Source organism: Schistocerca piceifrons, chromosome 3 (genome assembly GCF_021461385.2).
Source record: "Schistocerca piceifrons isolate TAMUIC-IGC-003096 chromosome 3, iqSchPice1.1, whole genome shotgun sequence".
In the NCBI taxonomy this organism is placed as follows: domain Eukaryota; kingdom Metazoa; phylum Arthropoda; class Insecta; order Orthoptera; family Acrididae; genus Schistocerca; species Schistocerca piceifrons.
The window spans coordinates 778,286,796-778,304,569 of record NC_060140.1 but is presented as its reverse complement, the minus strand read 5'-3'; the positions used below and the strand labels follow the sequence as shown (position 1 = coordinate 778,304,569).

Sequence of the window (17,774 nt, the reverse complement as noted above, 5' to 3'; positions counted from 1 at the left end):
TTCAGCTTCCATTATAGAGATTGTAAAGGTATACGATTATGAAATACTACTAAATATGTGAATGTAGACATTAAGTTATGTTGACAGCCCCAGATAACAATTGAGCAGCGCAACAAAATTATACTTTTGTGCTTTAGGTCCATACAGAAACGAATAACCTTGTTCATTTAGTTCAGGAGCCCACACGAAGCGTAAATGATAGCGATAACATACTAGAGCTCTTAGAACAAAATATCCTGTGCAAATAGAGATCGTGATGACGGATACAGGGATGACTACACCGTCGTACCAAGACAGATACCGTAGGATTCAAACTCACCAAAAGTTATCGCAAAATGTATCTATTTAAAAAAGTAGGAATAAATTCACTTGACGAATTCCTAAGAGATAGTCTCCATTCGTTCTAAACTATGTAAGTGTAGACCTAAGTATTGACTTAAATTAAGAGCTTCATACTAAGTACACTCCTGGAAATTGAAATAAGAACACCGTGAATTCATTGTCCCAGGAAGGGGAAACTTTATTGACACATTCCTGGGGTCAGATACATCACATGATCACACGGACAGAACCACAGGCACATAGACACAGGCAACAGAGCATGCACAATGTCGGCACTAGTACAGTGTATATCCACCTTTCGCAGCAATGCAGGCTGCTATTCTCCCATGGAGACGATCGTAGAGATGCTGGATGTAGTCCTGTGGAACGGCTTGCCATGCCATTTCCACCTGGCGCCTCAGTTGGACCAGCGTTCGTGCTGGACGTGCAGACCGCGTGAGACGACGCTTCATCCAGTCCCAAACATGCTCAATGGGGGACAGATCCGGAGATCTTGCTGGCCAGGGTAGTTGACTTACACCTTCTAGAGCACGTTGGGTGGCACGGGATACATGCGGACGTGCATTGTCCTGTTGGAACAGCAAGTTCCCTTGCCGGTCTAGGAATGGTAGAACGATGGGTTCGATGACGGTTTGGATGTACCGTGCACTATTCAGTGTCCCCTCGACGATCACCAGTGGTGTACGGCCAGTGTAGGAGATCGCTCCCCACACCATGATGCCGGGTGTTGGCCCTGTGTGCCTCGGTCGTATGCAGTCCTGATTGTGGCACTCACCTGCACGGCGCCAAACACGCATACGACCATCATTGGCACCAAGGCAGAAGCGACTCTCATCGCTGAAGACGACACGTCTCCATTCGTCCCTCCATTCACGCCTGTCGCGACACCACTGGAGGCGGGCTGCACGATGTTGTGGCGTGAGCGGAAGACGGCCTAACGGTGTGCGGGACCGTAGCCCAGCTTCATGGAGACGGTTGCGAATGGTCCTCGCCGATACCCCAGGAGCAACAGTGTCCCTAATTTGCTGGGAAGTGGCGGTGCGGTCCCCTACGGCACTGCGTAGGATCCTACGGTCTTGGCGTGCATCCGTGCTTCGCTGCGGTCCGGTCCCAGGTCGACGGGCACGTGCACCTTCCGCCGACCACTGGCGACAACATCGATGTACTGTGGAGACCTCACGCCCCACGTGTTGAGCAATTCGGCAGTACGTCCACCCGGCCTCCCGCATGCCCACTATACGCCCTCGCTCAAAGTCCGTCAACTGCACATACGGTTCACGTCCACGCTGTCGCGGCATGCTACCAGTGTTAAAGACTGCGATGGAGCTCCGTATGCCACGGCAAACTGGCTGACACTGACGGCGGCGGTGCACAAATGCTGCGCAGCTAGCGCCATTCGACGGCCAACACCGCGGTTCCTGGTGTGTCCGCTGTGCCGTGCGTGTGATCATTGCTTGTACAGCCCTCTCGCAGTGTCCGGAGCAAGTATGGTGGGTCTGACACACCGGTGTCAATGTGTTCTTTTTTCCATTTCCAGGAGTGTAAATCAATAACAAGCGGAGCAGATCCTCAATGGCACAAGAAACAGGTCAAGATAGTGTTGCAGAAGGAACGAAAAAGGATAAGATTTAAAAAGCAATGCGAAAGCACCAAGATTGGCAACAGTTTTCAGATGCTCGAACTAGTGCGGACTTCAATGTGAGATGCTTTTAATAGCACCCATAATGAAACTCTATATCGAAATCTGGCATAAAATCCAAAAATGTTCTGGTCGTATATAAAGTACACCAGCGGTACGACACAACCACTACCTTTATTGCATGCTACTAATGATAATGTCAACCATGACTGCGTCACTAAAGTAGAGTTACTAATGACGATTTGCCAAAATTCCTTCCCCAAAGAATATGCAGTAAATATTACATGATTCGGATCAAGAAAAGTTGCCAACATGAGCAACATGGAACTAGATAATTTCGGTGCAATGAAGCAACGTATTCATTCAATAAAGACGAGTTTTCAGGTCTCAATGGTATACCATTTAGGTTTCTTTCGGAATATGCTGATGACATAACTCCATTTTCACCAATCATTTGCAACCGCTCGCTCGATAAAAGATCCGTACCTAAAGCTTGGAAAGTTACACAAGCCACACACAGATCACACCAAATCCCAAAAAAAGGATATAGAAGTAATCGACTGAATTATAGGCCCAGATTAGTGATATCGATTTACAGTAGGATTTTGGAACATATTCTGAGTTTGAAAATTATAAATAGCTCGAAGAAAACTATCTATTGGCCTTAGCCAGCTCGGATCCAGCAAATATCATTCTTATGGAAAACAACTGGCTCTTTATTCACTAGAAGTAATGAGTTCTATCGACAGGCGATGTTGATTCTATATTTCTAGATTTCCGGAAGGCTTTTGAGACTGTTCCTCTCGAGCAGCTTCTAGTAAAATAGGGTGCCCAAATTCGAATCTTTCATAACCTCTCGACCATTGAGCACGTATTTCTGACAGCTATGAAATACATTTCACATGTTTATTCTCATCAGTGTTCAAAAAGTCCACTTGCCATTGAAGGCATAAATTGTAATTTCATGCACAGGATTGAAGTATAATTAGCATATGCTTGTACTAATTTAACTTTTCTGTAATCCCCTTTCCATGTTTGCTGCGCTTTGAACAAGAATGTACCTGCTGAAAATTTTAGTTGGGTACAAAATGGGAAGTTTTATCTCAAATTTATGTAGTGATACTGAGGATCAACATATCGTTAGCATATTTCACAAATCGATACAAAGTCCATGAGAACGACATGGAACTTGAAGGCTGCGACATAGAATATCTTAAATGTTTACTTGTGGGATAATGTAGTGATTTTATGTCAAGGTTATACGTGAAAGATAATTTCAAGAGCTGTAGTAAATTATCTGTTATCGCCAGAGTGCGTATCTAGCATGGAAGAAGTATTCTTTGAATTGCTAACTGATTGCTCTGATAACTGTAAATAAAAAGTTATCTCCTGGGAAATAATGTTTCGAGGTATATTAAAATTACTGCAGTATCTGGATGTACGTCGTGTCACACGGCGCTTGAAAAATTTTCAAATTCACCTAATCTTTTTGATTTTCGTCATTTTACACATTTGTCAGAGGCTAGGCGCAGATCCAGCGTTCGGTGCTGGAGGGAATGGGGATGGTTGTTCGTTGCTGCTACCTCCCCCCCCCCCCCCCCCCCGGTCTAACAAAATTTAACTTGGAGTCACTCCCACTTTTAATTAGACACTAATGCCTAAGATAATAATTTCCTTTTCTTGTGCATTTGTCCCGCATCGACACAGGGTAGGCAGGGTTATGAACGGATTTGGCATTGTTACTTTATGAATTGGCCGGATGCGCTTCCTGTTGCCAATCCGCTTACCTCCCACAGCCCCATCCCCCCCCCCCCCCCCCCCCGGAACGAAATATGTGTATCCCCCCCTTCCAAACTGTCTGCGTGTAGTGTAATTCATGCACAAAATGTTGTGAATTGTGTAACTCATGCGGGACTTGGTACCTGCCCGGCATTCAGCTACAGGGATGGGGGAAACCGCCTAAAAGCCACATCTAGGTTGGCCGGCACGTCGACGCTTGTCGTTAATTCGTCGTGCTATTCGATTGAACCACAGACGCTGATACATAAATGTCGAAAGATATCTGGGAAAACAAAGAAAAGAAATAAATTGTGTTTTACTTTAGGCAGAGTTTAAATAATACAAATTTAAATCTCAAAAACGGAAACGATTCGCCGTGTACATACTTTGCGGCGCTTCATATTCAGTAACCCCAAGAACACACGATCACAAACTTTCGATTACTCACTAGGTCCTCAAACATATCGCGGACACAAGAAGGAAAATAGAGCGTCACTTAGCCAGCTTCAGTCATGGTAAAGGAAGTTAACAAAACCCTCTTGTAAGGCAAATCTACAAGAAGGAAACATACGCCGTAATACAAGTAACCAAGAAATATGTCTATGGTGCATAGACACGTCACAGATAGATTAACGAAGTTCCAACAAAAACTACTGTTCAAATGAACTCATATTACTTCATGACAACAGTGTTGCACCGCATACTGAATAAACTTATATATAAACTACAGTTGCAAAACCCCTACACCAGCATTTATGCACGTACATTAACCTATACTGTGGTAATAAAAATTTCACTTAAAGGTAATCTACTAAAAAATTAAGGATGAAATTTCGACCATATGGGTAAAAATACTGGGCTGATGGAGTCAGCAAATAGAGAGACCACAAAGACTTTACTAAACGAGGTACAGAAAGCATATTAAGAGCTGAAAATCCTGCCCCATTCATCCCTCATCCGACCTTTCTGCACACACCCAGCGCAACATCAAAGTCAGTACAAAAAGAATGCTGTGAATGGGAATCAGAGAAGAGCAAGTGTTAATGTCGTCATGAGGCGGGCCCGATCGTAATTGCTGCGTCCTGTCTGTGCAGAACTCTGCGCTGTCGGCGGTCCCGTACATCGTGGGAGGTCTGGGCAGCGTCGTCTACAGCGGTATCCTCGACTACCTCATCACGAGCGGCAAGGTGTCCAAGATCAACGGCTACCGCATCTTCAACGGCATCAGTAAGTATTCCCAGCACACTGTCTCAGTGACGTACCACTGAAGTAATGTATTTCTACAATAACCAGAAAATCCATGTGGGACTTGTAAAAGTTAGGCAAACCCGCGTTAAGAAGGATGCAAGACCTTGTTACAGATTGAACGTCGAGCAAGCAAAAAAAGAAGCAAAAGTTCGCAGACGATATAGCTCTCGGTCTGGATGTAAGGAAGGGTTAGAAAGGTTGAAAGGAATAGAGCTGATACAAAGCGCAGAATATGTCTAAAAGACAAACAAAGCAAAGACGAGGCCGATGAACAGTAGCCAAAGAGGAGAATAACGACGAAATTGGGAATGACTCAGTACAGGAAAAAAATTAAAGAATTCATGTATCTAGGGAGCAATATTATAAAGCAGGCTGAAACGAGGAAGAATAGGGAAGACAATATACTTAAATAAGAAAAGACCTACTGGTATTAGATAGTGACGTTGAAATTAAGTATTTCCGGAGCATAGTCTTGTTTTGAAGCAAAATATGGACAATTGGGAAATCGGAGAAGGCACTGGAAGTATTTGAAGTGTGATGCTATCAAAGAACGTTAAAAATTAAGTGGACAGATAAAGCACAAAATGTAGACGTACCACAAAGAATACGTGGAGAAATACCTATATCTCTCACGTCGATCAGATGTAGAATTTTGGAACACGTACTATGTTCTAGTATAATGACTTTTGTGGAGACTAGAGATCTACTCTGTAGGAATCAGCATGCGTTTCGAAAAAGACAATCGTGTGAAACTCAGCTCGCGCTATTCGTCCACGAGACTCGGAGGGCCATAGACACGGGTTCCCAGGTAGATGCCGTGTTTCACGACTTCCGCGAGGCGTTTGATACAGTTCCCCACAGTCGTTTAATGAACAAAGTAAGAGCATATGGACTATCAGACCAAATGTGTGATTGGATTGAAGAGTTCCTAGATAACAGAACGCAGCATGTCATTCTCAATGGAGAGAAGTCTTCCGAAGTAAGAGTGATTTCAAGTGTGCCGCAGGGGAGTGTCGTAGCGCGGTTGCTATTCACAATATACATATATAAATGACCTTGCGGATAACATCGGAAGTTTACTGAGGCTTTTTGCGAATGATACTTAGTATTGGAGAGGTTGTGACAATGCAAAATTGTACTGAAATGCTGGAGGATCTGGAACGAATTGACGCATGGTGCAGGGAATGCCAATTGAATCTCAATGTAGACAAGTGTAATGTGCTGCGAATACATATAAAGAAAGAGAAAGATCCTTTATCATTTACCTACAATACAGCAGGTCAGCAACTAGAAGCAGTTAATTTCATAAATTATCTAGGAGTAGGCATTAGGAGTGATTTAAAATGGAATGACCATATAAAATTAATCGTCGGTAAAGCAGATGCCAGACTGAGATTCACTGGAAGAATCCTAAGGAAATGCAGTCCGAAAACCAAGGAAGTATGTTACAGTACACTTGTTCGCCCACTGCTTGAATACTGCTCACCGGTGTGGGATCCGTACCACATAGGGTTGACAGAAGAAATGGAGAAGATCCAACGGAGAGCAGCGCGCTTCGTTACAGGATCATTTAGTAAACGCGAAAGCGTTACGGAGATGATAGATAAACTCCAGTGGAAGACTCTGCAGGAGAGACGCTCAGTAGCTCGGTACGGGCTTTTGTTGAAGTTTCGAGAACATACCTTCACCGAGGAGTCAAGCAGTATATTGCTCTCTCCTACACGTATCTCGCGAAGAGACAATGAGGATAAAATCAGAGAGATTAGAGCACACACAGATGCATACCGACAATCTTTCTTTCCACGAACAATACGAGACTGGAATAGAAGGGAGAACCGATAGAGGTACTCAAGGTACCCTCCGCCACACACCGTCAGGTGGCTTGCGGAGTATGGAAGTAGATGTAGATGTAGAAGGCTGGTATGGAAGACACTTACCAGAAGAAGGGAGAGGTTAGTGGGACATGTAATGCGACTTCTAGAAATAGTTAACACCGTGCTGGAAGAAGCAGTGAAGGGGAGACACAGTAGGAGCAGAGGAAGACCAAAATATACCAAAGAAATTATTGAGGATTTGGTGTGGCAGTTAAGTAGAGGTCAACAGCCTGGAATGAAAGGTAAATTACGAGAGTCTCGACAACTGGAAGTATCAGAGCCGCTATATGCGTAAACAGCGTGGTAACTGAATGCCAAAGACAGTAGGAATACAACTTTATAAAAGCAAAGTGCAATATGTACTCTGCTCTACAAAACCTAAGGACGAACTAGATAATGTAACATAACATATTAACTACTAGGAGGAAATGAATGAAAATGCGGGATCATTTTGCCCGAAATCTTCCGACTTAAGCTCCACAGAGCACGTGTAGAATGCGTTGGAGAGACATATTGCAGCACATCCACGTGCACCGACGAATATCCAGCAGTTGTCAATCGTGCTGGTGGAGGAATGAAAAGCCCGACCACTAGAAACCTTACTAGACTTCTGACCAGCATGTGAGTGCATTGCAGAGCATGTATAGCTGTCTGTAGTGCTAACATACGCTATTAGCAACTATGTCCCGCCTTTTGTAGTTTCCAGGGGGCCGTCATGAATCGTGATGTTTTCAGTGTAATTATTGTCTTCGAATAAAAGTGTAAATGCCGGCCGCTGTGGGCGAGCGGTTCTAGGCGCTTCAGACCGGAAACACGCTGCTGCTACGGTCGCAGGTTCGAGTCCTGCCTCGGGCATGGATGTGTGTGATGTCCTTAGGTTTAAGTCGTTCTAAGTTCTAGGGAACTGATGACCTCAGAAGTTAACTCCCTTAGTGCTTGGTGCCATTTGGATTTAATTCTTTCTCATTGGGTATTTCTTTCAGGTACTTTCTGTGCTGCGTAGTACTGTAGTATTACGTTCTACATATTGTCCAAGTTTATTCCAACTATGTTATTTCGCAGTGACACATCTTGCGAAAGTTGTTTTCGTTATTAAGTTTTGCACACCAGTGTATTCCAAACTGAGGTGAAAAAAGTCATTGAATACCTCCTAATATCGTGTCGAACCTCCTTTTGTCCGGCGTAGTTCAGCAACTCGACGTGGAGTGGACTCAACAAGTCGTTGAAAGCCCCGTTAGCAAAACTGAGCCATGCTGCCTCTATAACCGCCCATAATTGCGAAAGTGTTGCCGATACAGGATATTGTGCACAAGCTGGCCTCTCGAAGATGCCCCCAAAATGTTCGACGGGATAGTCAGGCGATTTTGGTGGCCAAATCAATCGCTCGAACTGTCCAGAATGTTCTGAATGGCCCATTGTCATCCTTAAAGATTCAATGAACATGCAGACCATGAATGGCTGAAAATGACATCCATGTAGCCGAACATAACCATTTACAGTCAATGATCGATTCAGTTGGACCAAAGGACCGAGTCCATTCCATGTAAACACAGTCCGCACCATTATGAAACCTCTACCAGCTTGCAAAGTGTCTAGTTGACAACTTGGGCCCATAGCTTCGTGGAGTCTGCGCCACACTCGAACCCTGCCATCAGCTCTTAGCAGCTGAAATTGGGACTTGTCTGACGAGACCACAGTATTCTAAAGTCCAACCGATCTGGTCACGAGCCTAAGAGAGGCGCCGCAGGCGATGTCGTGGTGTTAGCAAAGGCACTCACGTCGGTCGTCTGCTGCCATACCACATTAATGCCAAATTTCGCCCCATTGCCCTAACGGATACGTTCGTCGTACATCTCGCATTTATTTCTGCGGCTATTTTACACAGTGTTCTTTGTGTTTTAGCACTGACAACTTTACCCAAATCCCGCTGCCCTCAGTCGTTAGGTGAAGGCCGTCGGCCACTCGTTGTCCATGGTAAGAGGTAATGCCTAAAATTTGGCGTTCTTGGTACACTCTCCACATTGTGAATCTCGAAATATTGAGCTCCCTAACGATTTCCGAAATGGAATGTCACATGAATCGCCTGAGTACAAATGACAGCACCGCCAGTCCACCTTGTGTTCGCGATACTACCGCCATCTGTACTTGTGCATATCGTTATCACATGACTTGTCACCTCAGTATATAAACGTACCCGTTACAGTCTGAATTCTATTATAAGGTATGACGTGTATAACATCCGCTATAACCGGCCAGTGCTCAGTATAGCCAATGTTTCGTAATATTCACAAATGCGAATTTGATTCTCGTTCCACATGACTGATGTGCTGGTGTCATTTGCAGCCGCTGTGCCGCCGGCGCTGATGCTGATCGTGATCACGCTGGTGGGCTGTGACGTGGCGGGCATCATCGCCCTCCTCGCCATCAACGGTCTGTGCATGGGCGCGCAGTACACGGGCAACTCCATGAACCTGCTCGCCATAGCGCCCAACTTTTCGGGCACCATGCTCGGCATCTCTAACACGTTCGCAAACGCCGCTGGCATCTTGGCACCGTACGTCGTGGGATGGCTGACGAATGGCAACGTAAGTACTTCAGCTATCTGGAGTTCAGATTTGATAGCACTGAAACATCCAAAAACTTATCGTAAGATGAAGATTTCATTGTGTGTCCTCCAAGGAAAATGTATGGCACCAAATCATGTGCTACATCTCAAATAATAAAAAGGAGTAAAAATAGGATTTAATGTACTGTCGATAACGAGGTCCGAACACAGTCTCGGATTGGACAGGAATGGAGAAGGGAAACAGCTCTCAATTTTATAAAACAACCGTCTCGGCATTCGGCAGTCCGAAATCGTCTCGATTGAAAATTCGTCCATCATCGACAGGTTTAACTCTGCTATGGAAAGGAGGACTCTAACCCAAAGGTAACTCATCCAAAAAAGGTGGAAATACGTCTGTCACGTCGAACGTGGCCAATGCATTACATCTCTGCAGTTGCGTGTAAGAGAACATAACTTTTTCACTATGTTTGCAGCAAACTTTGTAGTGCCCACGTTGAGTTATTATTGCTAACAGTTACAAAGTAATTCTTCAAACAAGTCGCAAGTGCGGTGGTCTCCTCTCATTAACTTTTCTTTTTCACTAAATTTTTAATTACTTTGGTGCAGTCCACTTCTATGACAGTTTCTTCATCGCAGATTAACACAGTGTCCTCAATTGTATATATGTTCTTGCATATGTATGAGGGGGTGCTGGTAAGTCCTTGGCTTTATAAAGAAGAAATGCTGTTGCGAGTTTGAAAAAAAATGCACTCAACATATTCCTCCTTGAGCTCAGCACATTTATGGCATAAGTCTGGTTCACACACCAATCTGCTCTTGTCATCTCCAGGATTACATGGATAATACTCTTCCGAAAATCCGATGGTGTCTCTACTGTTATAGATTCTACACACTAACTTGAATAATCGTTTGATTGCCATTCTCCTAATGATTTTAGAAATTCAAAAGAAATTGTCTATTCATTCTATCTTCTTTAGTCGAAAGTCTTCCAAAGCTATGACAAATTCTAGAAACAGAGTCCTTGTATCCATATAGAACCTGTTTATTCTTTTAACACGTTAGGTAAGTATTATCCCCCTTCCCCTCCCCGCCCCGACCCTCGTAATACCTCCGAAGGGTCACATAGTATACTCTTTCTTCTGTCCGCTCAAGGCTCAAGCCTTTGCGTTTAACTGTGGAAGTATTTCCCACTCATAACATTGACACCGTTACTTCTAAATTCTCTGAAAGTTATTTTGGCCATTCTAAATATCCTTTCTGCAGCTGTTCCTTTCTCGATTTCGTCGCATTTTTCCTGTATTGTTTTTCCTTTAGCGTCCTTGGTTTTCTTGTTTAATTCATTTCTAAGCGACTTACATTGCTTTATTCTTTTTTCTTAACTGAACTTGGTTTTCTTTCCCTCTCTACCCCTTCAGTTGGTGCATTTCTTACGTTACACATATTTTCTTCGAATTCACTTTTCTTATACTTACTTTTGTCTGTCAAGCTTGTGCGATTACCCTTTTATAGGGCCTTCCATTCCTCCCCAACTGAACTATGAGCATATATCTGTTCCTGAGTGCGTTTTACATACCGTATCAGAATTTGGAACCTGTGTCTCGCCATGATGTAATCTTCTTGTGCCTCTTTTCCAAGTAATTCTTTTGGTCTTGCGATTTTTGAATAGTACGGTTACCATTACTAGCTGACATTTATTGGAGAATTCAACTAGTCTTTCTTCTTTCTTGTTCCTGTCACCTAGGTAATAGTCACCCGGAACTCTGCCTTCTGTTCTGTCCCACTAGATTATTTGATTTTCATTTTCCTTTACATACTGAATTACCTGTTCATATATTGTCATGTATTATGTCTATTCACGTTCTCCGTGTGATATCGATTGTATACTTGAACTATGATTATTAGCATAGGTTTGTTTTCGATTATAATGAGAATAAACCTATCGCTGAATTGTTCACAGTAACTCAGTCTACGCCCTACTTTTTTATTCATAATGATATTGCATGATTAATCATAACATATTGCTTTCGTTGTAACATTTTCTGTTAATGTTGATATTATCGTGTACTGTCTGACATTACTGATAGCTATTACATCTTGCTTCAGCTTTTGCATATGATTTTTCAGATTTCCTAGCTTCTCTGCCACAGTCAGATATTTTGCATTCGAGGCTCAGACTCGTAGAATACTTCCCTTTCGTTGCTTTTTTAATATTTTCCTCATGTTCACCACCCTGTTGTCTGTTTGAATTGGGGACTACTTCAGAATCTTCTCACCTTGGAGCGACAACTTCGTTTTTATTTACAGGGTACATTTCCTAGGTATACAGATTGTGTCTCTTTAAGGCAGAGGTTTCCATTGCCATTTGCATTCTCAAATCGCTGATCATTGGTGATTTTTCCGGCCTTAGGTGGAGCTACCCACCCGAAGAATAAGAGGATGCCATAACCCTCTGTCCACTCCTCTGCTCTATTTTGGCGAGGCCATTAGCGGAAACAGATTTCTTATACCTGAAGTCTCCGGCTGTCTGAGTTGTTGATTTTTATTCAGAATCTAAGGTGTGCCTTCGATCCAACATTGGACTTCGTACGTTTGGAAAAGTAACCAGACGCTAGCCCTTAAACACGGTACGTTTCTTTAAAAAGGAATTGAAATGTTTATGCTATAGGTAAATAAATAACATGTAAAATATAAACAAAAAAATATATTCATGTTTTTAAACTGCGCTACAGAATTAAAAGATTACCTTTTCGAAAGCCGCCAACGGCCTTACCGCAGTGGTAACACCGGTTCCCGTCAAATCACGGGAGTTAAGCGCTATCGGGCTTGGCTAGCAGTTGGATGTGTGCCTGTTCGGTTCCGCGGAGCATTGTTGGCGGCGTGGTGCACCCAGCCGCTGTGACGCCAGTTGAGGAGCTACTTGAGTGATGAGGAGCTGCCTCGGTCACGAAAACTGACAAAGGCCGGGAGAGTGCTGTGGTGACCATGTTGTTGTTGTTGTTGTGATCTTCAGTCCTGAGACTGGTCTGATGCAGCTCTCCATGCTACTCTATCCTGTGCAAGCTTCTTCATCTCCCAGTACCTGCTGCAGCCTACATCCTTCTGAATCTGATTGGTGTATTCATCTCTTGGCCTCCCTCTACGATTTTTACCGTCCACGCTGCCCTCCTGTACTAAATCGGTGATCCCCTGATGCCTCAGTACATGTCCTACTAATCGATCCCTTATTCTAGTCAAGTTGTGCCACAAACTCCTCTTCTCCCCAATTCTATTCAATATCTCCTCATTAGTTACGTGATCTACCCATCTAATCTTCAGCATTCTTCTGTAGCACCACATTTCGAAAGCTTCTATTCTCTTCTTGTCCAAACTATTTATCGTCCATGTTTCACTTCCATACATTGCCACACTCCATACAAATACTTTCAGAAACGACTTCCTGACGCTTAAATCTATACGCGATGTTAACAAATTCCTCTTCTTCAGAAACGCTTTCCTTGCCATTGCCAGTCTACATTTTATATCCTCTCTACTTCGACCATCGTCAGTTATTTTGCTCCCCAAATAGCAAAACACCTTTACTACTTTAAGTGTCTCATTTCCTAATCTAATTCTCTCAGCATCACCCGACTTAATTCGACTACATTCCATTATCCTCGCTTTGCTTTTGTTGATGTTCATCTTATACCCTCCTTTCAAGACACTGTCCATTCCGTTCAACTGCTCTTCCAAGTCCTTTGCTGTCTCTGGCAGAATTACAATGTCATCGGCGAACCTCAAAGTTTTTATTTCTTCTCCATGGATTTTAATATCTAGTCCGAACTTTTCTTTTGTTTCCTTTACTGCTTGCTCACTATACAGATTGAATAGCATCAGGGAGAGGCTACATCCCTGTCTCACTCCCTTCCCAACCACTGCTTCCCTTTCACGCCCCTCGACTCTTATAACTGCCATCTGCTTTCTGACCATACGCCCCTCCATATCCGCATCAAGTGACGGCTATCGGCTAAATATGACACGGCGGTCGGTGGGTACCGTTGGGCCTTCCGAGGCCTGTTCGGGGGGAGAGTTTTTTTCGAAACCCCGTAATTGTTTCCCATTGCGATGCGTAAGTCTGAAATGGCTCCGAGCACTATGGGACTCAACTTCTGAGGTCATCAGTCCCCTATAACTTACAACTACTTAAACCTAACATGCCCGAGGCAGGATTCGAACCTGCGACCGCAGCGGTCTCGCGGTTCCAGACTGTAGCGCTAGAACCGCTCGGCCCTTCCGGCCGGCGCGTAAGTCTGAAGTTTTGCTCAATTGTGCCTTTTTCGCCATTACAGAAGCAGATTGTAGTTACTTTTGAGCCAAATTTCAAACTTACACGTCTCAATGGAAAGCAACTACGGAGTTTCGACAAAATGATCCTTTAATTTGGCTGTGCTGTATATTTGAGAGTTGAATGAACACACCTGACTTTGGCCAGTAGTGGAAGATTTAGAAGAGTAGCATGATTCTGGGTACTCTGGTCTTGGAATCAAGCAGTAACAGCTTCTTTTATTGCTTCTTCCAGCAAACGCGGACGGCGTGGAATACTGTGTTCTACATCTCAGCGGGCATCGGCCTCGTCACGTACGCCCTGTATGTGGTGCTCGCCACGGACAAAGTGCAGCCATGGAACGATCCGCCCCAAGGTACGTAACTACCCCACAGAAGATCCACTCGCTAGGTTGCACTAAGAGAGATGAAACAGTACAGTAATGTACACGTCGTTGAAAGCACGGTCTATGTTGTTCGTTTATATTCCTTTTGTTTCATGTACCCGTCAGATCTACGTGAAAAGTGTAGATTTTCCAACGTCTCTGCACCACATAATTATTCAAAGCAAGGCCCATAACAGGCTAAAACTACTGACTGGCCGAATGAAGGAATCTGAATCCCTTGAGCATCATCCGTAAATATGAAGCTCACGCCTGGCCCATCCATACCTGCCTTCTGCTCCTCCTCGCACGCCACCTCGCTTTCCACATGCGATTATCTCCTCACTCTCGCATCTTGCATTAGATCATAAATTTCTCACACACCCTTGAAGTTCTTCGCCTTTACTTCATCTCCTATAGCTGCGAGTCCCAACACCTTACAGTCTCCATCATTATTGAAAACTCTAGCCTTTACCGCACCTCTATCAACACATCCCCTCATTCCTCCATTTCCAAACACCCCCTGTCTTTTGACAGCTTAATTTCAGACACTTTCCTTTCCGGATCATGGATTCATTCCTGTAATCTACCGTTTCTTACAATCAAGACTTACCCATCCTATCCTGAATGAAGATTCCAGTTCACTTGCGGCGCGGGGTAGCCGAGCGGTCTCGGGCGCCTAGTCACGGTCCGCGCGGCTCCCCCCGTCGTAGGTTCGAGTCCTCCCTCGGGCATGGGTGTGTGTATTGTCCTTAGCGTAAGTTAGATTAAGTAGTGTGTAAACTTACGGACTGGAGACCTCAGCAGTTTGGTCACATAAGACCTTACCACATTTTACACTTTGCTTGCCCACCTACATCCTTATCTTTTATCCAGAGAACACCCTCCTCTGTAATGCTGTCAACACAAACCCACCTCATAGTTAGCAGAAGGCCCCATCTCATCATGAAAAGAATTTTCATCACATCATAAACATCAACACTTAATTAAACCTGATAAATTATTTCGTATTTAGTTTAAAGTTGAGACCTATGGCAACCGAGCAGGAGATGTATTTAGACAAAGACGGAGAATCACTCTGGTATTCTCTTCAGTCGGTACGGGGAAGCACGAAAACACAATACGAGTGGCCGGACGCGGATTTGAGCTCCACTACTCGATAGCTCCTTAACCGCTTCTCAGACACCCCACTGCATACAATCTCAAAAGAAATTACCTAAGTTCCATATTTGTTAGTGGCCCATTATTTGCGGTTTTTCCTTTCCGAAGATTTAGCTGAATCAACCACTAGTGCTCCTCATTCACACGTTTCGTCATGAAATTAGTATGAACGATTAATTAGAATGACGCTGTGTGTAGCTACTGTCAATGTTTGGCTGAAGATGTTTTGCCATAAGACAACTTCAGTTTTGCTAGAGCTATGTAAGGAAGCATTAAGCTTGACACGATTTGTCATTGTATCAGGAATGCGATCTGACATTTGAATTCATTGAAAACCATTCGTTAATATCAACATAAACCCAAGAACCTAACTGGATTGAAACGTTATTATTTGTATCGACAGTGCCGCTTCTAACCAGTTGGGTGAGAAATTATTCTGTGTAAGCAATTGGGCCATAAGAACAGAGAAAGGCTGAATGGAAAAGTCTGCTGGTAGATGAGCTAAGTACAAACAACGCCGTGCTACAGCAGACTGTTTCATCAGTATACGGCTATATGATTCGCTGAAGATGGTGCAGGAGTGATTGCACCGAGCGAGATTTTCAAGACAGTATACTTGCATTCGGGAGGATCGGGATTCTACCATTTATCTGGTCATCCAGAGTTACCTTTCCTGTGTTTTTAAGTGAGTGGCGGGATGGTTTTTTCCGAAAAGAAAATTACGATTTCACATCCCATCCTTGTACAATATTAACTTGTGTTCCGTGTCTTACGATCTCTTTTATTCCTCCCTTTACTGTCATCTGCAAGGATTATTTTCTCATAGATAAATGACTGTGAGTGCTTGGAAGATTTTGCGATCTTTATTCTGTCTATCTAATTCACGTGAAGTTCCATACGTGCAGTTTCTGTTCAAATGCCAAACATTTCTTTACATTTCACTGTTATTTAGATCCAAGCTGCTCAGTTACTAAGAAGGCAGTCTGGAATGCTGTAGATTTTAACAATAAGTCTTCCACAACATTTCGATAAGAGAATCGTTCAAATGATCTATTGAATATGTAACTAACTAACTAATAAATCTACAAATTTTATTTCACTTACCACTTACGATGTTTGGTTTATTTTTACAGAGGAAGAGTCCAGAGAGGAAGGAAAACAACAGAGTGGACTTGACAACCCCGTCTTCGAGACAGAGCGATTCTAACAAAATTCATGTCATTTGTCACTATTTATTTTCTCATGAGTTTTGTATGTCATCATTATCATTCATATGTAATAAAATCATCAGTTTTTTTTATTTATTGTCTTATTTTTATCAATTGCGCTACCGTTTAGCTTCACTGAATTCAGCGCTGTGAGCCACTAAACGTTTCAGTTTCCTTATTTATGTGTGCTTTGAATAAAAAACACTGAAAATCTTTTAAAGAAAGTAATTGGGTGATATTCTGATTGTCATTGCAACATGAGAATAAACGCTATCAGTTTAAATGAAATATTACGAAGAGTTGAAAAGATATCAGTTAACTAAGAAAAATCTGAGACCACTATTTAAAAGCTAAGTTTTAAGGGCGTACAGAACTATCAAGTGGCATCTAGCCCGACCAGTGGGGGAAAGCAGTCATGCAAAATAAATACCTATTAAAACATATACTTTGAATCTACGGAACTGTTTGTGATTGAATTTTACCTGCTTAACTATGCCCTGAATACAGTGTAATGTGCCATCTATGAATATTGACTTTTGCTACCTGGTCGATCTTACTGATGAGAGCAAGCAGCAGACTATTACGGTGAGTTGGGCTGGTATTTGTCTGTCAATTATAGTAGCCGATATAATTCGTCGTGGAGATACTTGCCCTACAGGTGTTATAGCTGAAAATACGGCAGGTTTAACTTTTATCTTTTTTCACAAGTGGTCATTCATTCGAAATAATGCTAAGTCAGGAAAAAATTACATATTCAGATAGTAATAGAATGAATGCAATCCAGAAAAATCAGTGACGGTAGCCAACAACAAAAATGTATGGATAAATTAAATCACATATGTAAACCAATCACAGCAACAGACTTGTGAATGGCGGTCTTACATGCGAGCAAATAGTGGAAATAGATGGATCGCTTAATTAACATATGAAATATAACCAGTGCACATATAGCTTGCACATATGCGAACATATGCTAGCAGGTACCCTTAAACAACAATTTATTTAACTGACGCCCAGTTGCGAAGTCTCGAAGTACCTCAGCGTCGCTAAACATTAAAAGCCCAGAAAAAGACAGTTTAATACCTGGCAATAGTATCCTTCATCCACAACGAAATAGATTCCATCACTAAAAGCAGCAGAAGTAATTCCGTATTCCAGGCAGCTGCTCAGTGTTAACACTCGTGAAATGTTTAATTATCTGTTCACAGCTAAATGCTTTCTCCGAACACTGAAGCAACAACATAGAATTGTAAGCCCTGAACTGACGTCGAGAGA

At 43.1% G+C, this 17,774-nt stretch overlaps 1 protein-coding gene across 1 annotated transcript in view; it reads left to right on the top strand.

Moving 5' to 3' along the window:
- The window catches only part of LOC124789056 (sialin-like), a 57,731-nt gene extending 41,233 nt beyond the window's left edge, over window positions 1-16,498 (top strand). Inside the window, exons 7-10 of the mRNA XM_047256347.1 lie at window positions 4,855-4,987; window positions 9,226-9,467; window positions 14,004-14,124; window positions 16,425-16,498. Coding sequence (XP_047112303.1) covers window positions 4,855-4,987; window positions 9,226-9,467; window positions 14,004-14,124; window positions 16,425-16,498 — 570 coding nt within the window. The remainder of the gene's footprint in view (window positions 1-4,854; window positions 4,988-9,225; window positions 9,468-14,003; window positions 14,125-16,424) is intronic.
- The last annotated feature ends 1,276 nt before the right edge of the window (window positions 16,499-17,774 follow it).